General features: G+C 42.0%; 1 protein-coding gene across 2 annotated transcripts in view; it reads left to right on the forward strand.

The window, feature by feature from the left end:
• Window positions 1-15,406, forward strand: part of TGFB2 (transforming growth factor beta 2) — a 78,861-nt gene extending 63,455 nt beyond the window's left edge. For both annotated transcript variants that reach the window (XM_080915437.1, XM_080915438.1), the window contains 5 exons: window positions 6,152-6,284; window positions 6,395-6,505; window positions 8,177-8,354; window positions 9,728-9,881; window positions 12,768-15,406. In XM_080915437.1, the coding sequence (XP_080771563.1) occupies window positions 6,152-6,284; window positions 6,395-6,505; window positions 8,177-8,354; window positions 9,728-9,881; window positions 12,768-12,926 (735 nt within the window). In that variant the 3' untranslated portion in view covers window positions 12,927-15,406. The remainder of the gene's footprint in view (window positions 1-6,151; window positions 6,285-6,394; window positions 6,506-8,176; window positions 8,355-9,727; window positions 9,882-12,767) is intronic.
• The last annotated feature ends 415 nt before the right edge of the window (window positions 15,407-15,821 follow it).

A 15,821-nucleotide genomic window follows, 5' to 3' on the forward strand; every position in this document is an offset into this window, starting at 1 on the left:
CATGGTGACTTTCACCTCTAGCCGCTCTACAGCTGGCTGCTTTCCAGGGTTGGAGGGATGAATGAATCCTTTTGTGTAGTGGTTTTGTAACTCAGCAAAGGACTTACAACCTTGCCAAGGGTGAGATGTGAGTATTTTGTGATGTTGCATATGACTTGGCTATATCAGTGATGTACTGAAGGTGGCACTGAGGGTGGCAGCTAAGCCAGAGACAGATAAATCTCCTTATCAAGCCATTAGGACCCCCACCCCCAGCTACCCCATCCTGGCTTCTAATTCAGCGAAGAACTACTGTTGGTCAGCTCTCTAGAGATAGAGACTGTAGAATGGATGGCTCAGTGGGTCAAGGTGCTTGCTATCATACATGAAGACCCTTAATCCCTAAGACTCATAATGGAGGAACCCGAGAGTCCGACTCTGGCAAGCTGTCCTCTGACCTCTGCATGTTCACTGTGGCACTCATAGGTGACAGCATGCACATGTGAGCACACACACACACACACACACACACACACAGTGTTATAAAAATGAGACAAACTTTATATTGCCTTAACTTGAAATGAATATAGAATATAGAATAATATAGAATATGGATATATACATATATATATATGCATTATATTTTTCCAATGACCCTATCAGACTTTGTCATCTTTAATCCTAGATTTTTACTTTCTTTGAAATAGAGAAGACTCAAGAAAAATCATTGAAAACCAAAGAACAGGATCTTTCTAGGTTTTTAGTGTTGTTTTGTTCTGGTATTGATTTTTATAGCCTTCTCTCTGTTACCTAAAATTAGAGAAAAAAAATACTGTGATAAAATATATACAAAGAATAAAATCCACCTTTCAGCTGTGTCTGTTTGTTGTCAGGGGCATCATGTTCTCAGTGCTTTGTGATAACCACTACTACGCAGTGCCAGTATTTTAAGCCGCCCCCCTCTTTAAAAAACTGAAGTAACTGTGAGTGTTTGCATGTGTGGATGTGTGAGTACACAAAGATGCTTCAGTTGGGATCAGAGAACAACTTGGAGGGGTCTTTGCTCCTACCATGTAGATGTTGAGGGTCATCGCAAAAAGCACCTTTTCCCACTGAGCTGTCTCACCAGCCCAGGATTGTAGTTGTTCATATTCATAATCCAAAACAGAAACTCTGCTTCCATTTATCCAAAGTGACTTGTTACCCTGTCCCACAACCCAAGCAGCAACGATTGAACTTTCTGTACAAACTCTCCTGGTCTGTCTTCTTGTGGGAGTGAGGTACTTTGGGTTTTTTGTTGGCCTCCTTCACCGAGTTTGATGTCCTCAAGGTTTATGTATTTTGTAGCAGCTTTCAGAATTCCCTTTCTCTCTGATCAAGAGTCTACATGTACATGTATTACATTTTGCTTGTCCATACATCTATGGATGAACATTTGGTCCTTCTCCACCCTTTGGCTCTGTGTGTGATGTTGCTGTGGACATCGGTGTGGTGGTTTGAATGGGGTTGGCCCCCATAGCTTCATATATCTCCAAGTTGGTGGAATGTTTAAGAACAATTAGGAAGTGTGGACTGGCTGGAGGAAGTATGTCACTAAAGGTGGGGTTTGAGATTTCAAAAGCCTATGCCATGCCCAGCCTCTTCCCTACTCCCCTTCCTACCTGTGTATCAGGATCTAGGCTCTCAGTTACTGTTCCAGAATTGAGAGCCCAGACACCTACCGGGTAACATGCTGCCCACTATAATGATCATGGACTGACCCTCTGAAGTTACAATCAAGCTGTCAATTAAATGCTTTTTTTTAGATGCTGCCCTTGTCATACTGTCTCTTCATAGCCATAGAACAGTGACTTAGATAATAATATATATATATATATATATATATATATATATATATATATATATATATATATATATATTATGTGCTTGTGTCTGGGCTCTCAATTCTTCTGGGTTATAGGTACAGATTATTTCTTCTGGATCCCGTGGTAATTCTCTATATTCTTTGGAGGATCTGCCACACTGTTTTTAAAAGTACCTTTATTTTTTTTTCTTACAGCAAGTCATCATCATAAAGACCTTAATGTTTTCTTTTTCTTTTTCTTTTTTTTTCACAGAAGCAATGGCTAGCTCCTTTTCCCTTTGGACTTTCATAGCAACAGCGTCTAGCTATTTAATTAGCCTGGATCATCTTAATACCAAGTCCAGGTGTCACCAGCCAGCTGAGAAATGTGCCCAATGGGCTTTGCTAAGCACACAGTCCAACTGGCAATCTCAGAAGCAGTTAGGATGTAATGTACTCAGAGAGCCCTAGCATACTGCAGAGGATAGAGTCCGAGATGGATGGGCAACATTGGTTGACTGGGCCAAGGAAGACAGCTGCTTTAGACCAAATTACCTCTGTCATGATAATGTGCGGAAAGAAAGACAGAAACAAATAGTTTTGGACCCAGAAGGCACTAGCAGCTGCTCACATTAATTGACCTGGTTTAGAGACAGGAGAAAGGCTTGGGCAGTGAAGGCTAAAATATAATGGGAAGCTGACAGGTCTAGTCTGTTTTTGTGGTGTGTGTGTGTGTGTGTGTGTGTGTGTGTGTGTGTGTGTGCATGTGCGTGTGTGTGTGTGTGTGCCCACACACAAGTACATGCACATGTCCATGGTACACCTTCACATGGAGGCCAGTGGTCAGCCTTTAACATGTTGGTTAATCACTTCTCCCCTTTTAAGTGGTCCCTCGATGAACCTGCTATCCATTCAGCTAGGCAGACTAGGTAGTGAACTCCCATAATCTTCCTTTCTCTACCCTTGGGCCGTAGTTACAGATGTGGTCACTGGACCCAACTTTTCTCGAGATCCTCAAGTTTGCAAGGCAGGCTAGGACTCCCTTGCCAACACCTCTCATGACCTCTTGAGCATAAGAAAAGACAAGGAGCTTAGTGAGGAGAGGCATCAGGTCAGGTTAATTTCTCTCAGACTTCACTTAACATAGTGACAGTGAGAATGGTCAGGGAGGGAGGAGTGGCACTAAAAGGGGCTGGAGATGGCTTTAAAGTGGAGATTTCATGGTGAGGTGTGATTGGAAGCCTTTCTAGACAGTTCTGGGGGAACATCATGAATCCAGCAGAGGAATACTTTTAGAAAGCGTCACGGGTCCTCGTTAGCGGCTCCCACAATGAAAGGTTTGGGAGTCTGCCCTTCTAAAGGAACTTGGTTTATTTAGCTTAGAGAGGGGAAACATGCATAGTGAGGGGAGCAGGAGGGATAGATTCTGAGTGATGAGAAACAATGGTTTCCTGACGGGAGAAGAGTGGAGTTAAAATCGAACGTGGCTTTGGGAAGGTTACAGGTGACTCCCCTAAGCTGTGCTCTGAGTACCACAGCCTGCTGTGACACAAGTGCTTCCAGTTACACACATAGAGATGTGCTGAGGGTAAACAGTTGGCTGGTGTGAGTTTGATTCATCCACTTGATTAACATGGTCATGATGTGCTTATCTTAGGTGAGACAGGCTATTATGTATATGCGCATGTGTGTGTGTGTGGATACAATCATGTACATGTGTCATATATGTATATATGTGTATATATAATACACACTGATAAATGTTTAACTTTACATGAGGGATTTATAATCATATAAGTTGTTCTATCATAGTATCTAATAATTAATATCATATGGAATTTATATATGATCAATTCAACAATGAAAATGAGGCTTTGTTCTAGGTAGTGTCCCAAAGTATTAATTTTATGAAAATGAGTAAGCTATACACTGTTAGTCAATAGCACAGGAAATATGCCAATTACCACATGACAATACACAGCTACTGGAAACCAACTAGGAGAAAAATTCAAAGCAGAAGGATCAGCTCTGGACATGCTCTGAGATGTTGGCCAACAAGGGGAGTGGGTGCACTTTCTTTCCTCTATGTTTTTATCCTTCTTATTCTGTATTGCATATATTGTGCCCTTTGTTCTCAGTTGGATAAGTTGTATCTGAATCACTCAAGCCAGGCTCTTAGCCCTAGAACCTCAATGGACGCTGCTCTGTGTCTTTAACATGTAGTCAGCCTCCGCTATGCATTCATTCCGCCTGCATCAAGATTTATTATGATCTGGTTCAAAGATTTTTTGCTTGGTTATTGAATTCTTTCTACTCTGTGAGAAAGGGTCATAACCCCACAATCCCACTCTGACTGTCACAACAAAGTGGGAAAATGGCTCTAGGCTGGGGAGGGCTTTGAATCCTTTCTTGATTTTCCATTTCCTTAATCTACTTTACAGGAATCTTCGGAGGATTAAATTAAACTAAATAGCGTGTGCTAAGCCCAGGGCCCATTGTACTCAGCCCTCAAGTCACAGGCATTGGTTTTCTTTAACTGGCCAAAAGAACCTCTTGCCTATTGCAGGATTGTGATTACCCTACATTCTTCCCCTTAGTGGGGTTTGTCCACGGGGGTTGGGGGGGCAGACTTGTGGAGTAAGTTTGTCTAAAGTTCATGAGGGCATTGAGCATGAAAATGTGTGTATGAGGTTACTTTCTTCCCTTCCCTACCTTTCCCTTCTTCTTCTTCTTCTTCTTCTTCTTCTTCTTCTTCTTCTTCTTCTTCTTCTTCTTCTTCTTCTTCTTCTTCTTCTTCTTCTCTCTTATCCTTCTTTTATACTTTTTCTTTTCTTCTCTTCCCCATCCTTCCTTCTCCCCTTTCTCTTTGTCCTTCCTTCCCTCCTCCTCTCCTTTATTGCATTATTTATGTTTATAGCATCCTTTTTCTTTCCTACTTTCTTCCTTCCTCTTTTCCTTCCTCTTTCCTTCTTTCTTTGTTTCTCCCTACTCCCTCTCTAGTCCTCCCCCATCCTCTCCTCCCTCCTTCCCTCCCTCCCTTTCTCCCTTCCTTCCTTCCTTTCTTCTTCCCTCTCTCCCTTCATTTCTTCCTTTCTTCTTTCTTTATGTTTGGCTCTAACTCAGGATCTTGTGGATACTAGGCAAGCCCTCTCCCTTTAAAGTACTGCTCCAGCTCTTGGTACTTGTTTCTCAGTACTTTGTCAATCCTGGGGTAGAATCTATACTAACCCCAAATATTCCTGGAAGTGTTTATTGTCATATTACCTGAAACAAACTGTGGATGTTGGGGGGAAAATGCTTGGTAACAAGTTTTGATTTTACAGTTTACCAGGGAATACATATATCTACCAGGTGTCTAGAGAGTCAGTAGTAGTTGTTTGCACACTGGGGCACTACAGTTTGAAATGATGTCAAGTTGGTAGTATGGGCCCATGAACTGTAGAAGCCTATGAATTTATTAGAGGGACCAAGTATGAAACACATTCAAAATTAGATTGAGTACCAAGAAGACGTGTACAAAACACTATGGCTTGAGTCCCTAAGTACTGCAGAAAGACAATCCCCTGTGGTGGACATTGGATTTGCTAGAGCTCTGGGAACAGGATTGTTTTAAAATAGACAGGTGGAAACCACCTCTGATTTACTCTTCCCATTGAGACCCAAGAGCATCCTGTTATAGTGCCTTCCTTATCTTCCTGAAGTCTTGGCGTTCAGGCCAACCAGAATTTTTAGATTCTCATTGGCACACTGTGCCAGACAGCTCCTGCCCAAATCCTTCTGAGATGGCAGGATGTGGATTTCATCATAAATTACAAGGCACACTGAGAGTCAAAGTCCCAGCCAGAGGTTTACTTCCAAAAACCAGGACATATATTTTAATACTAGCAGACTTGGGAAACTGGTAAGACCTTTCTCTTTCTATTAGAAGATTTATAATCTAGGCACTTGGGAAGAAGGGCGTGGGTTTCTGAACTGTACTCTCATATCCTGGATCCCCAAACTAAGGAAGTAAGGAGACAGAGCAACAAAGTTGCAGACTTCTGTCAGCAAAGTCAAATAATGACTGCCACTTTTCTTTAGACATCAGACTTTATGGTTGTTGCTATCTTCATCACAGCATACTAACAATGGACTGAGTAGTTATACTTTTCAAAGCAAAGGCCCGGTGTTGTGTTTTCATGCACATGACTACGTTTGTTGGGATGACAGTGCAGGAGTCCAGACTCGGAGCCTGGTGTCAATAATGACTCAGAATAACGTGAGTAGTTTGAGTTTGGTCATGCCATCAGCAGCCACCTGAGTGCTTTCTCCTGCTCCTTTTCTCTCTAGATCCTTAAATCCAAAGACTTAACATCTCCAACCCAGCGCTACATTGATAGCAAGGTTGTGAAAACCAGAGCCGAGGGCGAGTGGCTCTCCTTCGACGTGACTGACGCCGTCCATGAGTGGCTTCACCACAAAGGTTACAAAGAACCTTCTTTCTCTCTCACTAGATATGGCCCCAACAGCTTGTGAGTTACCCACAGACATAGACATGTGTGCAAATGATTCCCTTAACTTAATGTTTTCCAGACAGGAACCTGGGATTTAAAATAAGTTTACACTGCCCATGCTGTACCTTTGTACCGTCAAATAATTACATCATCCCGAATAAAAGCGAAGAGCTGGAGGCGAGGTTCGCAGGTAACTGGAAGCTTGGTTTTTACTGTGAGACTCCTCTGGGAGGGGAGGTGTGGTAAAGTCAGTTTGCATGTGAAAAAGGCACTGTTGGTGAGGTGTGGGGACTCTTATTTATTTGGGCAATGATTTGCTTAGCAGTGGATAGAAGAAATTAGAAAGTGGACCTTCAGTGAAGGCTCAAAAATGGTCAAAGTCTGAGTTTAGTTTCCAGAACCCATACCAGAGAGCTTAAAACTGCCTAAAATTTCTGTTCCAGGGGAACTAGATGACTTCTTTTGGCCTCCAAGGGCACCGGTACTCAAGTGTACACACTGATGCACATACATAATTAAAAAATAAAATAATATTTTCTTTTAAGTGGAAAGGATTGGGAGAAAAGCGTAGACTCTAGGTGCTCACTGCTACCTAGTAATGAAACTGGCTAGTTAACCATGAACTATTAGTCCCTTAAGCCCGATTTTCTTCATTTAAGTGACTCAACTTCCCATCTATTGAGATTTGTAGACAGCAAGTTTTTCAGGAAGTCTATTTCTAGTCCCCCAAGCAAAGTTTCAAGCATAAACATTTCACCCAAGAAGAGAACCATCTCACATCTCAGCTTCTGTAACTGACCTTCCAAGTGTTGGGACATACCGCCTTTTTCTAACTTGCCCCCATTATTGTAAGTGGCTTCCCTATCAGATTTCTGTAGCAGCTAGTAGACACAGAACGAGACCTCTATTTTCCCTGCTCATCTTTAAGTTGACCTTATCCAAATCCAGAGTAAGTAGAGATACTGAGGGTTTAAGTCACTTGATTTATTAGGCAGTGAATTGTTGGTTAAGGAGGTAAAAGAGAAGTCCCTGCCCACACACTGTTGTACCATCTGCCTTCATTCCCTTATAACCCCACCTGGGACCTCCATTTACTTTTGTAAATCTTCAGTGGCCCTTGGTCATGGAAAACCACCCCCAGAGGTGTAGAGATTTATTTCAGTCTCTAGCCTAGCCATGATTCTCTTGAGTGGAGATTAAATGCTTAAACTGGCAGTCTCTGGAGCATGCTTTGGGGAGCTCAGGTTTCCAAATCTCGGATGGAATCAGAAAAGTGTTGAGGATGCCATAAAATAAATGAAAAAGCTCTTTCTGCACAGCTTCCCAAAATAGCATTAGGTAAGGGTGACTCCTGTTTCACCTAAACCTAGTTCATGGCTGTTCAGCTAAGCCTCGGTTTATGCTCATTAGGGGAGTCTTCTGAGTGGAGCAGTCTCAGGAAAAGAGCGAACCAACGGGTGACAAGGCATGCTCTATGGCCGTGTGTTCTGTTGCTGAGAGCTTGCACACAGCCCACACTGAGGATGGACTAAAATAAACCGCCTAGGTTGCCCTTGGACCATAGGTCAAAGACTTCTTGTGTAGTGACTTTTCCCAGTAACAGCCCTGTCTTCAACACAAGACCGCCTTTGGACAAGAGGCCCATTCAGATGTGTTCCTTGTCACTTGTGGGAGGCCTGTTGTGCCATATCTGTTTTTGTGGGGAAATGATGGTAGCCAGTCAATGTGGCTGTGGTAGTTGTCACTGCAGTTTGTGACCATATATGGGGGGGTATTTATATATCTATATTATATAAATATTGCTGCTTATATTTGATAAAGGTCAAGCTAAATGTTTATTACCCAAATGCGTTTTTTCAAGGTATTGATGGCACCTCCACATATGCCAGTGGTGATCAGAAAACTATAAAGTCCACTAGGAAAAAAAACAGTGGGAAGACCCCACATCTCCTGCTAATGTTGTTGCCCTCCTACAGACTGGAGTCACAACAGTCCAGCCGGCGAAGGAAGCGTGCTTTGGATGCTGCCTATTGCTTTAGGTAAAGAAATGAAAATATAAAAAAATGCTTGAGACTGCTTGTTCTTGCCTTGCCTTTGATTTCTCCTCCATACACTGACTTGAACTGAAGCCACTGCTCAAAGCCAGGTATATAGGATAGTAGAGCTTTTAAACCTTGTAACAACATTCTCCCCAAAGACTTTCTAAAAAATAATTTATTTTATTTTTTATGAAAACGTAATTATAGTACATGATTTCCCCTTCATCCCCTCCTTTTTGTCCTGTGTTCCCTCCCAAATTCATAGCCGCTTTGTGTTGGAGAACCACTTAGGGGATGCATTTCTGGGGAAGACTAATTCTCCATTTGTAGGTCTTCATCTGGGAGTAAGGCCTTGTGACATTACCCCATTCCTGTTGGTTGTCCTTCTTCAGGTCTTGTTTAAACAGCTATATTGTTGAGGTTTCCTGGGGTCTTTCAACAGTTCTTTCTTGTGTTGTGGCCCTTAGCTCTCAAGTGTGAATTGAATATGAAGGGGGAAATTTAGCCCTTGGGATATTTTTTTCCAAAGCTTGGGTTCTGGTAACTTTTCATAGCTCTCTGCCCACAAAGCAACGTAAGTTTCTTTACAATTTTGGCCAGATCAGTAAGACCCAGCATGCCTTGAAGCTCACCCTGGGGTCTGATCTCTTTCTGAGTTACAGAAATAGCACAAGAAGGTGGGTGGCCATGCAAGAAACTGTTTGCCACTTTTACATGAACTTGTGAAGAGGGAGATGCATAGTCTTCTAAAATAGGGGGAGGACTCCCTTTTTGGGAACTTGTGGATCAGAGGCAGGATCTTCTTTGTGAGGGACTCATGATGTCATAGGTCACAAATAGAGAAGGACATTCTAGTTGCCAAAGACAGTGGGTATGGCTACAAGACTCCATATTGCTTAAACCAGATCTGGTTCATCTTTTGATCTAGCAGTGGATGGGAAAACATAGGCAATGTTCTCAAAGGGAAATGCCTCCAGGGCGTCTCTGAAAATACCTGTTTTATTTTGTCCATTGTCTCAACAAACCAGCTACAGAGTCTGGATGTACCACAGATGTTCTGCAGGAAAGACTCTGCCCCTTTCAACTGCCTTCCTGCTTATGCTTATGTGCATCAGGAGGCGTCGTCTATTGATTTTTTTGTGTCACAGACAAGACGGTCAGAGTACAGAATACACAAGGGAAAGCAGCCCAGGGACTCGAAGTATCTCACTGTTGACATCATATGAGAGTATAAGTCATCAAGACCAGTCTCATGGTGCTTGAGGCTAGTGGAATAAGTGAATGGATCATTTTTTTTTTCTGATATAGGGTGAGGTACATGAAAAATCAACTCCAAAATACCCTCTGCTCTTTTTTTCTTTTTTTGGCAACAGAAATGTGCAGGATAATTGCTGCCTTCGCCCTCTTTACATTGATTTTAAGAGGGATCTTGGATGGAAATGGATCCATGAACCCAAAGGGTACAACGCTAACTTCTGTGCTGGGGCATGCCCATATCTATGGAGTTCAGACACTCAACACACCAAAGTAAGTATCTGGATTCTCCTACTCTTGCCTCAGTCAGTGATGATGCTGCTGCTGCCAAACTCAATAGCTGTTGTAAAATGCAAACTGTATATCAGATGAATGTCTTTTTCTTTTGTTGTTGTTTGCTACTTTTTTGGATACAGGATCTAATTGTGTAGCCCTGACTGTCCTGGAACTTACAGTGTAGACCAGCTAGCCTTGAATTTATTATGGCGATCTTTCTGCTTGTGTTTCTCGAGTGTTGGGATTATGGGCATGTGCTAGCACATTTGTCTCTCTAAATCTTTCTGACTAGGAAAGGACCGAAAGTGAACGTACAGCTAAGTCTTTCATCAAGTTACTTTAATGAGGACAGAGGGCTAACTCAGCAAGAAATTCAACATCAGCTGCCATGTTTCCCCAGCCCAGATAAGCACAAACCTTTTCTGTATATTAATATGTTCTTCTGTGAGCTTCCTCTTTGTGGCTCATAGTGTAGGATTTTAAAGATGGGAAGGGCTTCAGAAAGGGTCTTGTTCAAACAGAATTTCTCTACACACAATGAAATCAGGATGTAGATGCTGTGGCTGCCTAACCGGAGATAAAAAGAAATCTGTGTTTGGACTGTGGCCCTGTTTGCGTTATAACCCAGTTCCTGTCATTCCATCTCTCCGAGCTTAATGCCTAAAATGTGGCTCCAAGTAGAGGTTTCTGTTCTGCTCTTTATGCTTCTGTAAATCTCTTTATTAAAGAGGCATTAGAAACATTGCCTTCGCTGCAGGGTAGGAAAATGGATTTGCTGCCAGAAAGATCCCATTGGGTTGAATTCAAGAGTTAGGGGTTATCGATGATTTTTTTTGACAGTCTGTGTTATAAAAATGGCTCCTTTCTGCTTATGAAAAGTTATATATTAGTAAATATGAGGTCTATTTATTTATAAATGCTGGCCTAGACTGGAATCAAAACGGGCAAACATGGCTTCCCCTCCTCCTGTCATCTTCCCAGTGCCCCTGTTGGCTTGGCACTCGGGTGACCATGTGCTTGGCCATGTGAGGGAAGCTGGCTCATGCCTGTCCCTTTGTCTAAGCTCTCTAGCCAGCCTGATTCATCTGGACCGAAGCAGCAGTAGCTGCAATGCAGGTGGGGCCTGGGTGCCAAGTCCAAACGTCATTCTCCTCCCTGATACACAGAGGGAGTATGTAAAGGCTGAGACCTGGCTTGTTTTTCAACGAGAAGGAAGAATAACTGTCATGGTCACAAATATGTGGTTTGGACAGTTCCCCAAGAAGCCAGGGGTAGCCTAATAAAGTAGGCAGTGTTGCTGTGCTCAACAGGTCTTTTGTCCTTGGTTGAAAACATCCCAGGGAATCTCGAGGAAAAGGTCACTTGTTTGACTAACACATTAATGGCATCCTTGGAAATGTCTCTGTCATCACTGGGTGACCTACACAGTACTCAGTAAGAGCCACACAGCTCTGTGATGGAGAACAGGATGAAGCTGCAGAGCTCTGTGCAATGTGCTCTCTTCTGTTGTAGGACTTGCTATTTAGTTCTTGAACACAGTCATCCCCATTTAAGCATGAGGAATGGTAATGGAGACTCGGATACAATGATCGCTTTAAGCAGCATATGAGAAAGGGAGCAACAGGGACCAGAAATTAGTGATTTGGGGTGAGGAAGAGAGTAATACACACCCAAGATTCTAGAACTCAAGAGACAGACAGGAGGATTGTGAGTTTAAGGCCAACCTGGGCTATACAGTGAGTTCAAGGTCAGTCTGCTCTATTATATAGTGTAGGCAACAAAGGAAGGCTTAGCACAGAAGTGAAACAAAATGAAGAATGCTCATGGCTTTAGGTTGATTTTTTTCTCCATTCTTAGCATCCCTGTAATTATGAAGTCACGGTAAGTAAATGAATTGTTTTAAATGAGAATGTAAGTGGCCTTTGATTGGTCTGTGAAGATACGTGGCTGAAGACACGTGACTGACAGATATCCTATCTCAGACAGATATTCTTTCTATACCTGAGGGCAACTTACAGTTCTTATGAAGATTTCAATGGACTATTTAATTCCTATTTATCCTTTTATCCTCTAGCATAGAATCACAGTCTATGACTATCCAGACAAGACTTTCTGGACTTAAAAGGCATAGACAAAGTGAGCAGAGGCCCTGAGTCTAAGGAGCCCTTAACTGGCATGTCAATGTAAAATGTGTGTTCATGCAACCTGGTTTCCAAATTTATATAGGAAAAAAACATAGCAGGAGGCCTGAGGCCTTTGTATAATCAAAGGCCAATAGACTTACTGAAAAAAAAAATTAGGAAAATCTAATATCTGAACAATTTGATCTGGCCTGTCTTTTTATGGAGTTGTTTGTTTAATATGTATGCAAAGAACAAAAGTCAACTTGTGGGAAAATTCGAAATTTGCCGTTGCTAAGGACACAAGCCAATCTGACCGTAATTTAGAGGTAAGAAAACAATAGTAATGATTAAGATTGCATACTCAGCATCCCTGTGCTAGGGAAATGGCTCAGTTGTTAAAGCTGTATTAGCTCAAGAACCTGCATTCAGTTTCCATCAACGACATAAAAGCCAGATATGCATCTGTACTTCTATAACATCGGAGTGGGTGGAGATAAAGCTGAAGCTGTGAGGGTAGAGGCAGGGGCATCTCTGGAGTTGACTAACCCAGCCTATCTAGCCAAATCAAGGCACTGCAGGGTTAGTGAGAGGCCTAACCTAAAATAAACAAACTCTCTCAGTGGAGAAAGACTGAGGAAGACACCCACTGTAAAGCTCTGGCCTCTTATCATAGGTGCACACACATGCACATGTGCACAAAAATACTAACAACAAAACTAATCACCTTCTTGCCTGTGTTTCTCTGTGTTGTGTCATGCAGGTCCTCAGCCTGTACAACACCATAAATCCAGAAGCTTCTGCTTCCCCCTGCTGTGTGTCACAGGATCTGGAACCACTGACCATCCTCTACTACATTGGCAATACGCCCAAGATTGAACAACTTTCTAACATGATCGTCAAGTCTTGTAAATGCAGCTAAAGTCCTTGGGAAAATCATGACATGAATATCACGGTGACAGTGATGTATGAAGACAGCAATGATGATGATGACATTTGTGACAAGAGGGAGTTTTGATTCATCAGTGTTGAAAAAAAAAATCGGAGGAAAAAAAATCGGTACTAGTTGAGACATTTTGCAAGCTTGTGTTCTGTTTGTTAAAACTGGCATTTGAGATTACAGCAGCAACAACCACAAAAATGGAAGGCTTTAACCTGCATCTCACCTACTTCCTGAGAGACACAAAAAGAAAACATCTTTTTTTTTAAAGGCAAAAAAAAAAAAATAAACACTGGAAGAATTTGTTAGTGTTAATTATGTGAAAAAAAAAAAAAAACAAAACAGGAAAACCCGTTCAGTGGAGTTGTATGTATTCTTTTCACCCCACGCTTCACCCCACGCCTCTCCTGGTTCCTCTGTATTGCTCTGCATTGGGCGCCCTCCCCGTCCCTTCCTCTGAGCTAACAGTGAGTTATTTATTGTGTGTTACTATATAATGAACCTTTCATTGCCCTTGGAAAACAAAACAGGTGTATAAATGGAGACCAAATACTTTGCCACAAACTCATGGATGGCATTAGGGAATTTGAACTCAAATAAGTCAGGGGGGGGAACAAGGTCATACTGGATGACCCCCTGTGAGCCATTATAGGACTGAGCAAGTCTGAGAAAAAAAAATCAAAGGCACAGTGAACACGCGATGTGCACAGCCTGCCTGCCGAAGCTTCATGGACGGCCATGCATCCAGAAGGCCTGTTAACAAAGAAAACTTGGAATCAGTGGGAATCTGGAGGATTGTTTTTCTTTTTCTTTTTTCTTTCCTTTCTACTATTGTAAATGGTATTTTGCCAGTTTAAGCAAGCAGGTGAAATGTTGAACCTGTTTTGATGTGTATTGTCAGACTTTTGACCGTAATATGGCTGTTGATCTATAATCCGGGTTTTTCTTTTGTCTTGGTATATGTAATTACACGGATATTATTAAAATAGATGGGTCTAGAAGCCAGCATGATTGAAAACACACTGCAAACCTGTTTTACAAACTATTAAATCAAAACAATAGCTACTTTACATATAATGTGTAGATCTTACCACCTTTTAAATATTCTGTAATAATGATTATGATTTAGATTGAACTTAAATTTGAACTTTTTTTTTTTTAAACGATCATTCGGATTGTATGTTTGTTTCCTTTAGCTGGCCAGTACCTTTGAATAAAACCCCTAGATTTTTGACTTGCACTACAAATTCAACTTTTTTACACTATCTTTTCTGCCTGTATTTTATGTATTGTCCATTTGATGACATAAGCTACCTGGGTCCATCCCCCCTCCCACCCCCAGTTCCTTCTATTTTCCAAACAACAACAACAACAACAAAAAAAAAAAAAAAAAAAACAAGACAAAACAGAAAACAAAACAACGCCCAAAAAGATAGGCTTGGGTTTCACAGTATTCCTCCCCACACCCTTTACCCCTGTCTTTTCTGCGTCAGAGTGAGTCAGGTTGAATGGTAAATGGCACTATTCCTGGGAAAATGGAGCCTTCTCAACAGAGGACTGGGCACAAATGTAGTTTTAGAAAGGACTTAAGAATCTGAGCTCAGAATCTTGGTGGCTGGGCTAGGACATGTTCCTTTAACTCACATATTTACAGACTCTTTTTGCTATTAGGAAGCAGACAGTTCCAAGGAAGCACCTGTTTCCTTAATTGGGTTTTTGGTGTTCATGGGAGTATTGAAAAACACAGAGTTTGGTGACGATTTTCAAAGGGGAGAAAAGTGCAGGCCAGAACTCATTTTATTCACAATTTCATTCATGATTTCCTTGATTTCACTGAAGTTCAGGTGTTGAAAGACATTCGTTGCAGGCTGAAAAAAAGAAAGCACAAACCAAAATTGCCTTTGTGAAAATATGCCTCCCCTCACCTGAGCAAGCGCGCTCTGCAGCCAAGGTCAGCTTTCATTTGGCTGGAGGTCGTTGGGTCTTTTGGTGGTGGGACCTGACAGTGGGCTTTGTCACATAGCTTCAAAATTTAAACCAGTCCATGAGACGATGGACTATTTGTGGTCTTACACAAAGGTCAGCACCATGAGGCATGAATACAAGAGAATTTCTTTGATATTGTACACTTATCTGAGGAGCTTTCCTCAAACTTCACTAAGATGAAGGACACAGTTTGCAAGCCAGAAGACAGAGCGAGCGAGCGCTGGTGAATGGTCCCTGTGTCGGGTGCAGCACAGCCTCCCCCTCCCCCCCGCCCGGTCTGCCCATGTTTCTGTTATTTTGGTATAATCCCCACCACCCCTATTTCTGCAGATATATTTTTGTCTTGGATAAAATGACATTTTTGTTCTGTATGATTTGTCTCTCCTTTTGAATGCACTGACTGCTATTTTAAAGGTTCTTGAATCTTTTTTGTTTAAGTCTGTGGGTTCTACAGGTCTTTCTTTCCCATTAGTAAATATTGCCATGGGAGGGGTGGTAAGTAGGGAGGGGGTGGGGGGTGTTAGCATATGGGTGGGGCAGCAGATTGTATGTGTTAAGCAACAGTACAATTTTATGGTTGGCATGGATTTTAAAGAACGGGATATAAGAAGAGATGTTACGTGTTTTGGTGACCAATTATGCTGTATTTTTAACACGATGCATGTCTGGTTTTGTGGTGCTCTAGTGGTAAATAAATTATTTCAGTTACATGTTGCTGTGTTCTTCCTGTCAAAGAGTGACCTGTGAGACTAGCAGATGTGTGTGATGTAGGAAGATGACTGTTAACGTTGGAACAGGCTGCCTAAAGCTGTCCATTAGGCTTTTGTCATACAGCTGTTAACTTTACCAGTGCCACACTGCAGCCAGGACGCAGCAATCGAGAATGGAGCA

Source organism: Micromys minutus (genome assembly GCF_963924665.1).
Source record: "Micromys minutus genome assembly, chromosome: 1".
In the NCBI taxonomy this organism is placed as follows: Eukaryota; Metazoa; Chordata; class Mammalia; order Rodentia; family Muridae; genus Micromys; species Micromys minutus.